At 49.4% G+C, this 10,104-nt stretch overlaps 2 protein-coding genes across 2 annotated transcripts; one reads left to right on the forward strand and one right to left on the reverse strand.

Moving 5' to 3' along the window:
• Positions 1-1,565: 1,565 nt before the first annotated feature.
• On the reverse strand, positions 1,566-2,161 carry LOC111074552. The gene is made up of 2 exons (XM_022367357.2): positions 2,059-2,161; positions 1,566-1,973 (listed from the first exon to the last, which is right to left on the reverse strand). The coding sequence occupies exons 1-2, from the start codon at positions 2,070-2,072 to the stop codon at positions 1,715-1,717; spliced, it is 273 nt and encodes a 90-aa protein (XP_022223049.1). The 5' UTR covers positions 2,073-2,161; the 3' UTR covers positions 1,566-1,714.
• Positions 2,162-5,535: 3,374 nt separating this feature from the next.
• LOC111074542 (aminopeptidase N) lies at positions 5,536-9,075 on the forward strand. The gene is made up of 6 exons (XM_022367344.2): positions 5,536-5,744; positions 6,001-6,480; positions 6,540-6,695; positions 6,766-8,182; positions 8,242-8,738; positions 8,805-9,075. Exons 2-6 carry the CDS (start codon positions 6,002-6,004, stop codon positions 9,019-9,021), a joined length of 2,766 nt encoding a protein of 921 aa, XP_022223036.2. The 5' UTR covers positions 5,536-5,744; position 6,001; the 3' UTR covers positions 9,022-9,075.
• Positions 9,076-10,104: the final 1,029 nt, after the last annotated feature.

Consider the following 10,104-nt stretch of genomic DNA (forward strand, 5'->3'; position numbering starts at 1 on the left):
ACCAGAGATAGAGAGATGGAAAAAGAAGCTCGTGTTAATGGATTTCACTTTTTAAGAAATAAATTACTATCTGAGGTAGCTGAAGGAAGCCAGTGGCCAGGAAGAGGAAGCAAAAACCGCAAACTGATTTCCATCCAGTTTGCATGATTGGATAGGATTTTGATTCATTAGCAAAGGAGCAGCCCACATAGCCGCAGCCGAAATGGAATCCAATGAAATTAACCACTTGGGCATGAGGCAGGGCAGAGCTTAAAGCAGAGAGCAAAGGCAAGATGATTACGATGCCGAGTCTAAAGATCTGCAAATGTCTATCCACTACTCCCCTGGTGGTGGAGCTCTATTTTGGCAAGTGAACGTGGAATAGTTGCCCAAAGTAAACATCAATTAAGCGAAACAAAAGGCCGTGCATACATATGTACATGGTATAGTATCAGGGGGGAAAAACAGCAAATGCAAATTTTTAATTAAAGAAATGGCATTGTTTAATGCGCCCCATGTGGCATGTTCCGGGCCAACACCTGAACACAGCAAGGCCCTCGGCCTTTTCGCGAGGAAAAAACAAAAATTTGGCAAAAGCGAAGAGGTAAATGGACCTGCGACCCAGATGCAGCCCCACTGACATCCATTATAGCAGACCCACAGCAACTCAAATGGGGGGAAAAAAACAGCATAGATGGGTTGGGGGAACAAAAAAGAAAAGGCAGGCCAGGGCGGTCAATGGGGCTGGACAGGGCTGCTTGCTGCTTCTTTTGTGAGAATTATGATTCTCAGGGGCTGATGATGACAATGTTGGGAACTGCACCGAACGACTTTCCAATGGGTGCGATTTATAATTTGATTAGCGCATCGCTGAATGCACACAAAAACGAAGAAGGGGTCGGGCGGGTGCCGTCGAATCGGGCTCAAAAGTCAAACGGGAGGAAGTGCAGCCGAGTGCACTCAACGCGAGATGGAGATGAGAGAAAATCGGGAAATCGGGCACCATTCCCGTCCTTATCTCATCTACTTAAGAGGGAGGCCCAGTGCAAAATGGAGCGGGCCATCACACTCCGTTGCCTGACAATGACAAATGATGATGGAGCAGAGGACCAGAGGACATGCTTCGCTCTTTTGGGTAGAAAGTTCTCTCGCTTTTGGCTTTCAATTAATCCGGGCAAGTGGCGCTTTTATTGAGCCTAGGCCTTGTAGTCCCCTGATTATCAGTTGTGTTTTGTCCAACGGAGCGAGGATGCCACAAAAAAAGAGAGACAAATATCTGGGTAACTGGGCAAAAAACCATTCACAGATCTCCACCATTCTAAAGGGTTTTACCCGACCACAGACACAGGACAAAGACACAGGACAGGGCAGGACACAGGCACAGGCACAAAAGCGGCGAAATTTGCCTGCCATTCATTAAACAATGAACAACAAATCCGAGCTGGGGGGCGTGGTCGTGCAGCTGCCTCCACATAGATAGATTAATGGCCGCAAACAAAGCCGACGAAATCAATTTATTATACGGCCGACAGTTGACCGCAGGAAAAACTGTGAAGCTGAAACAAAAGCGGAAGGCTTAGGGGGAGTAAAATATAACGAGTAAAATGAATTTTATTCCCCGTTTTTCGCATCCAACTGAAGCCAGCAAGCTGCAGCAACTTCAGCAAGTGGATTCCCAAAGAGATCAGACAAACAAATTTGGAATTTTAAGAGTAGAAATCTGTACAGTAAAAGCCTATAGCTTGACCTTGCGCAAGCCATCGGGAGTGCAGCATTTGTAGGTGTCATTGATACGGCTCAGTCCGAGGCGCGACAGTTGCTCCTTCTCCCACTCGTGCTCCTGGGCGAACAGCTCCTGCATTCGCTGGCGTCGTGTCTTGACGATCAACTTCACGGCGGTGCTCAGCTCCAGGCTCATGGGCTTAACCAGATCATTGATGATGGGATTGTTCGATGAGATCAGCGAGGAATCGCGGCTATTGAGCAGCGAGAGACTGTGCAGGCAGGGAGGTATGTATGTACATAAGCGCGGGATTAGTTGTCTATATAATGGTTAATCCCCCCCCATTAGTCACTTACAAATCAGCAGGCATCTTGGTACTTTTACGTTAACTCAATGTCGAATTGATGAAATACTGTTGTAGCCTGTCAGACAGGCTTAGCCAAGCCTGCTTGAAGGGTAAACAGGTAAAGGAACGAAGATTGGCTAAGTGAGGTAGCGGATTGACGTTCGACAGCATTTAACACTCCAGTGAAGGTCTTAGGAGGAACAGCCACATCAAGGCGATAAGATAAGTGCATAAGTAGGTAAGATATAAGTGAGTCCAGGCCGAAGGTTGATGTTAATGAAGATAGAAAAGATACTAATAAATATCTACCTGCCCAACATCCCCCCTTTTTGGAAAAGCAGCCACAGCCAGAGCCAGAGCTTGAGGAACACTAGGAGAGAAGATTGGAAAACGACGAAAAGCCAACACAAATAGTTGCTGGGGCACTTTGGCAGGACGCGGGGGATAACACACCCAGCTGCACAGCTACACAGCTACACCGAGACACTATCAAAGTCATGTTCGATAGCAATGGGGGGGAACAGTCAGGTGTGTAATTGCAATCCGAATTGGTCAAGTGTAACAATGTAAAGACGCCTCGCCTGGCCACACTCGGCCTAGGACGCGGACGGGGTGGAGTCACACGCCAGCTCCCGTCTCGCAGCTGCTGCCAGCCAAGGGAATCAATTTGATCCTTGAACTTATGCAGCCAGCAAACTGAAACTTGGCATCCTGCACTGCTGCTCCCACAACTGGGGGAGCATTGCAGACCGTTTTGGGGAACAAAATCAAATTGCAAATTGCAGCTGAAAATGTCACGTGCATCGACACATTTTTTGGAGGCAACTACTGTCTCCTTGTGTTCTTTTGTCCCACTGCCATTGCCGGGCCAGACCGAGCAAAGACCGAGCACCAGGAGATGTCGTGACATTTGGTCGAGCACAGCGCCAGTTTGGGCCGGACCCGGACATGAGGAAAGGTTATTGCAATAGTCTCCGCCAAAGCAATCAATGGACGCCAGGCATGAACTCCCGGGGTGCATGTGTTGCAGCGGATAGCCCGGATATCACAGAGGGGCATAGGACGGGATCTACCCTTGCACCTGCTCTATTTGCCGCTGCTGCTGCTGCTGCTGCTGTTGGTGCACTCATCGCAATGGGTCTGGGTGGCAGCCCCATTCATTATGTTGACCACGCTGTCGCATTTGCTACGTGACATTCTGCTAACTGCCCCGAAAATGGAGCGAATGTCGCTGCATGGCGTACTTGGACCATTGTCGTGGCATAATCCTCTCCAGCTGCGACTGCGGCTGCTCGTCAGGGATGGCAATGTCTCGATTACTCAGCGGTCGATCATCGCTCCGTGAATCGGTTATTTGCAAGCAGCGATAAATGATCGATTCGTATTGACTATTTCGATGCTTTTTTTAAATTTTAAATACCTTTTTGCTCATCTCTAGCGGCGACAGATAATGTGAGCAGTGGGAACGTGAGATTCAGTCGTCTGCAATGCTCGTCCTGTTGGCCCCATTGTCTGGGCCACTCAATGCTGTGTCGTGGACCACTAAGTGTTCTCGATCCAAGGTGATGTGTGTGCAGTTCATCGAACTGCCTGCCGAAATTCATCCAATTGCATTGCCATTACAATATACAAAGTTATGGCAATGTCTCTCCAGAGACGGCAATCACAGGCGGAACAGGGCAGAATCAGAGCGAAGAAGTTGCTGGGGATTTGTATTTGGGATTGCAGTGGAGTCCCATTTCAAATTGCAAGTAAATAAAGCGTCTGGCAAACAGCAGGCAGAAACACCTCCCACGCCAGAGTTGAGTTATGGACGTGCTGGGAGCAGCAACCGAAGCGTACACAACGCCCGGAACATGGCGGAGGGTGGGGTCCGAAGGCGGTGGGTAGAGTAGAGCTCTGGCAGAGGGGACCGGTACACACAGGCGAGGTAAAGTAAATGTGCAAACATTTATTTATGTGGCCTGCCATGGTGCACTTTAAGGCACTGCAATTGCCCTGATTCAGGACGGGAGAAGGGAGAACAAATCCTGTTGTACAGGACAACAGGCGGACATCCCATACAAATGACACTGGCCGTTCGGTTGCAGTCCTGCGAAAAGAGTTTCTTGTGCGAATCTTTTAGTTTGTTTTACAAATTCAAATTTCAAATAGTTCGGAAATTGCATAAAATGCCACAGGGATTGAAGTTGGAAAGAAATGTTGCGGAAACACTTTGGCTGGAGAAGTAAATAAATAATAAAAGAAATAAATGAATTATAAATTCAATTTGATGGCAAAAACTTCTCGTCAAACAAAGGACTCCAAGTGTATACCTTGCAAATACCGCTACCAATCGAATTGCTAACAAATAGAAAGTCCGTTCAACTTTCTCCATCTGGTGGCAGGATCTGCAGGAGCAAGCCCACCTGAACGTGAAGACCATTCCCTGGCTGCAATCGCATTTCAATTTTAATGAGCACACGGGAGAGAGAGTGCTCCTTTTTCGCCTAAATTTAATTAACAACAAAAGTCATGGAGCACAAAAGGAGAGCTAAACCCGATGGAGAAAAACCTTAATTTGTGAACAAGGAAGGCGGAGGAACAAAAGAGAAGCAGTGGAGCTTCCAAGGAGTGCACAAAAAGTCGCCACCAAGTAGTTTAACTTTCCTTTTTTTTTTTTGGTGTGTCCTTTTCCCCATGTTGTATGAGTGCGCGCGTGTGTGTGTGTGTGTGTGTGTGTGTGTGTGTGTGTGTGTGTATGTCACGTCTCTGGACATCAACAAGGGGTTTTCTTTTTTGGAGGATGGACTCGTAGCGAAGTTTCTGCTGCTGTTGGCGTTAAAAAAGCGGAAAATCGCAGCACATTTTTGCTTTTTAATTAAGCCCTCAATTTTTTATGTTCCATTCGAAAGCGACATGCCGTGATTCCTCCGCAGCCCCCCCACCACTATTCCCCATTCCTGGCAGTGGAGCAGCAGCAGCCGGAGGTTTACTTTTCCAAAGTGCAACTGAATCTGGATTGTTAATGTGCGTGAGTGCAATGGGAGAGAGAGAGCTTGACAAATTTGACAAAATTTCACACTGAAGGAGAGGCCTTAATTAAGAGAGTCTCGCTGGGCTCTCCTCTCTTTCGGTCTCTTTTTTAAATATTTTTTTTTTGCTGTTGTACGAAGACAATTAAAGAATAAAACTTTCATGCAAGTCTGATTTTAGTTTCTAGCTTACTAAAATCTATCTAAAATCTAAGGCAATGTTTGTATTACAATTGGTACGCCTGCAATGGCTCTGGCACTAAGTCCACAGTGCCAGAGCCATAAATCATACATATAAGGCATCATGTATCATACCTTCATATCTTCTTAAGTTCAGGTGGTTTTACGATCAACAAATGAACAAAAATTTCAGATATTTCTTTCTGTTTACTGATCTCGTCTGAGAGTATTTCACCTGACCGAATGCCATAAATAAAGCCCGCTTGGCCCCGTGTGCGTTTAGTTCGGTTGAGATCATTTGAGAGCGAAGAACAGAACAGAGCACATTCGGTTCAGTTCAGTTCAGTTCGGTTCAGTGAAGAGTTGAGACTATACGTGATTACTGGTACAATTTCGAGCGGCTAATGCTGATTATTTAAAAGCGCTGACGACGGTGATCGGGCGATCGTTGAACTGGCACGTGACTGCAGTTGCTTAGTAGCAACAATAACAAAATAAACAGGTAACCGGAGCAAATCGATCCACTGCAGAGACACAAATCGAATGTCTAATACGGTTTTAAGTCCCGAACGATACAGCATTCGTGACTTTTGGCACAGACGTCCAGCAGAGCCATGTCGAGAGACTTGAAGGAGTTAAAGAGCCAAGCCTTATCCTCGGGACCCCTACCGTTTGGATTCGGGAGCACGCAGAATATTTAAAAACATGTTTGCCAAGTGGATAGACTGACTTATGTTCTCTCTGTTTCATTGCCCCAGCATGTTGGGATCTACAGCCATTTACTGCCTCGCTCTGATCCCGCTGTTGCCTTCGGGCAGCCTGGCTGTCTACGATCATTATCGCCTGCCCAGCTCGCTGGAACCACAGCACTATGACCTACGCATTCTCACCCATCTGAATGCCACCGACCGGCGCTTCGAGGGTGCGGTGCGCATCGATCTGCGTGTCCTGCAATCGACCAGAAACATTACATTGCACGCGAGGAATTTACGGATAGACAAGTCGCGCATTTCACTTACCGGTGGCTCCACAGCCAGAGGGGAGAGGCATTGCCCCTCCGACAGCGACATCGAGATCGAGCTGAACGAGGTGTACGACTACTACACGCTGCATCTGTGCCGGGAACTGCAGTTGGGTCAGAGCTACCAGCTGACGATGCACTTTGAGTCATCGCTGAATGCCACAGAATCGGGCTACTACAACAGCTCCTACACGGGTGCGGCAACCAAGGAGAAACAGTGAGTATTGTGGCTCTTTGGCAGACGCAGACGCTGACCCTTATCCCGCCATTCATTAGTTACATGGCAGTCACACAGTTCTCGCCCACGTTTGCCCGCCAGGCGTTTCCCTGCTTCGATGAACCCACGTGGAAGGCCACCGTTAATGTGACCCTGGGCTACCACAAAAGCTACACGGGTCTCAGCAATATGCCGATCCACAAGTGCCACAAGCAGTAAGTAATCTATGCGATCTATCCGATCTCATCCGATCAACTACCAATCCTCTCGCGTCCATCGTTTCAGCGAAAGCCTCCCCGACTATATCTGGTGCGAGCACGAGCAGCTCTTGAGGACATCCACCTACCTGGTGGCCTATGCGGTTCACGATCTGCCCAATGCGGCCACCGTGCAGAGCGACACCAAGAACAGGGTGATCTTCCGCAATTGGTTGCAGCCCATGGCGTTGCAACAGGGCAACGCCTCCATCGAAATGGGCCCAAAGGTGCTCGGCTACTTTGAGGATCTCTTTCGGCTGGACTTTCCCCTGAGAAAGATCGACCAGTTTGCGGCGCCCACTCACAGGTTCAAAGCCATGGAGAACTGGGGCTTGGTCACCTTCAGAGAGAGCAACTTCGTGCACATCGAGGGGGTGGAGCAGGAGGAGGCAAAGGTTCTAAAGGCCAAGACGCTGGCCCACGAGTATGCCCACCAGTGGTTCGGCAACAGCGTGACCATGAAATGGTGGAACGATCTCTGGCTGAAGGAGGGTCCAGCCACGTACTTCGCCTATCTGGCATTGGATGCCCTGCGGCCCGATTTGGGTCGCGGCGAGCGATTCATTGGCAAGGATTTGGAACATTTCTTTGACCGGGACTCGGCCAGATCGGTGCGCGCCATTTCGCGCGAGGTGCAGGATCCAGCACAGATCCTCGGGCAGTTCACAAAGTACGTCTATGAGAAGGGGGCGCTGATCATGCGCATGCTGCACAAGCTGCTCGGCGAGGAGGCCTTCTTCCTGGCCATTCGCTCCTATCTCTCCAAACACTCACTTGGGACTGTGGAGCAGGCTGATCTGTGGCAGTCCATGCAGGAGGCAGCCGTGCAGCAGAAGGTGCTATCATCCGACTTTAATCTGGGCCGAGCCATGGACACGTGGACGCTGCAGGGTGGCTATCCACTGGTCACCGCTGTGCGTGACTACGAAACGGGTTGGGTGAGCCTCAATCAAACGAGATTTTACCTGGAGAAGGGCCTGAGGCAAGTCACCGCCACAGACCACTGCTGGTGGGTGCCGCTCAGCTTTGTTCTTCAAAGCCATCCCGACTTTGAGCAAACTCGTCCCCAGTCTTGGCTGGAGTGTCCCGCCACCACGACACAGGCACTGCAGCTACCCAATGGGCCAGCGCGCAATGAGTGGTTCATTCTGAATGTCCAAGTCAGCGCCATTTACCGGGTGAACTATGACGAGCACAACTGGAGGATGATCATCAGCAGTCTGCAGAATGATCCAAACTTTGGGGGCATACACGTGTACAACAGAGTCCAGCTAATGGATGATCTTATGGCCCTGGGCGCCGTAAAGCTACTCAGCTATGACTGGGCCTTCGACCTCTTCGAGTATCTGCACAGGGAGGAGGAGCTGCTGCCCTGGGAAAGGAGTATCACCCTCTTGAACCGCATCGGAATGTTATTGAGTGGGCGGCAGGCAAAAGAGTTAAAGGTGGGTTCTAAGGACGGTCCTCTCGAGTCCTCTCCTTATTACATCAGCATCTCCTCTAGGCTTACATGGCGAAGCTACTCAGTCTGCTGTACAGGCGCCTGCCCAAGCTGGGAGCCATCACGAGTAGGTCTGTGACCGGCAGGGACATGTCCCTAATGCGGCTCACATACACCCAAGCCTGTCGCTATCGCGTGGATGACTGCATCGATCAGGCCAAGCAGCTAGTTATGCGACATTTAAATACGCTGGAGCTGCCAGTCGACATCTACGAGGTGGCCAACTGCATCGCCATCGAGCAGGGCGGCGAAGCGGAGTTCCAGCAATTGCTGCAGCTATTCAGAAACACGACGAATGTCGCCCAGCAGGAAGTCTGGGCATCGGCGCTCGGATGCAGCCGCAACATCAGTCTGCTGGCGGAGTTCCTGGACTACACGCTTCAGTCGGAGACGAAGGAAACCACCGATTGCTACTTGCTGGCGGTGGAGACTGCACTGACACGTGAGCATTTGGTCGTGGAGGCTGCCAACCACGTCCTGTCCCACGCCAAGAGACTCAAGTAAGTTGGGGGAAAATTCAACCCAAAAAGTAATTCGACCCAAATAATTGATTGACTTTTTCGCAGCGAAAAGTTCAAGAAACGCCAGCTGACGCGCCTCCTGCTGACTTTGGCTGGAAATCTACACAGACCTGAAGATTCGGACAGACTCAGGGAGCAATTGAAGGATCTGAAGCAGTTCGAGGAACCCCTGCAGAAAGCACTCGATGTGGTCAAGGTGAACCAGCAATGGCAGGGGGATTGCTCCGTCGATTTTAGCCAGGCTCTTGGGAAGCATATCTGAGAACTTGTACGCACTGTCACACATGTCCAATAAACGGGAAAATCCTTCCTTTGTCCAGTTGTCCAAGGCAGAGTCCAGGCCAAATGGCGACACGCCAGTTTCAGTCTCAGTCGCAGTCTTAGGCGCAGGGCTGTCACCCTGCCCTGTTGTTCCTGGTATTAATTAAGGAAATGGTGGTGAAATCTTGGAACTAGCATTGAAAGGAGTCGCAAGGCAGAGAGGAGGCTGGAGGAGGAGGAGCAGACCTCACGGGCTGTCAGAAACGGGTCCTGTCATAGCTTTGACTTGTAAATTTCTTGACACGGGACACACACACACACACCGACACTATCAATCCATTCACCCACTGCAGCTCCTTTGTTTACCGCCTCTCCAGTTCCACGACTCCGACTCGGAGCACAAACAGACGTTCTGGCATTTGACGTTTACACGGGTACGTCATAACATGTCCTCTCCTCTCGTGGATGGAAATCGGAAGCGAAATGGTGATGGCAGTGGCAGTGCCAGTGGGAGTGGCAGGAGAAGGATATGGAGATGGGGAATGGGGAATGGAAAAGATGTTGCCGCCATTTAGTTATCCCTTTTGTTTAGCTTGGAGCTGTCATCACTGCTCCACTCCACTCCATCGAAGGCTGCCAATTAGTCAAATTAATCGTTTGTAATTGATGTGCCAAAGGGATAAAGGAGTGTGGCACTGGCAAAAGGAGATGACACTTAGTGCATCAATCAGGTGGAAAGTATCTGTCAACTGCCACTATTATGATGGCATAATGCAATCTTGCATCAACTTCACTTTACAATGCAATCGGCAACAGATTCTGATCTATGGACCAAGTGCCATTAGGAATATTTCACTCGACTAAACGAAGGGAGAGTGACATGGGATGGATGGATGGATGAATGGATGACTGGGTAAGATGGGTAATCCTCGTAGTTAAAGTGGAAGGGTTCGAGAAGGGGGTACGGCAGAGAATAGTTAAAGTTCCATTGGTGCAAAATTCCAGCAAGTGCGCATTGATGATGAGCCATAATTGAAGCCACAAAGAGAATGTGTTATGCAAAGCCAATAAAAATTCGAGTACT

Source organism: Drosophila obscura, unplaced genomic scaffold (assembly GCF_018151105.1).
Source record: "Drosophila obscura isolate BZ-5 IFL unplaced genomic scaffold, ASM1815110v1 contig_186, whole genome shotgun sequence".
Lineage (NCBI taxonomy): Eukaryota > Metazoa > Arthropoda > Insecta > Diptera > Drosophilidae > Drosophila > Drosophila obscura.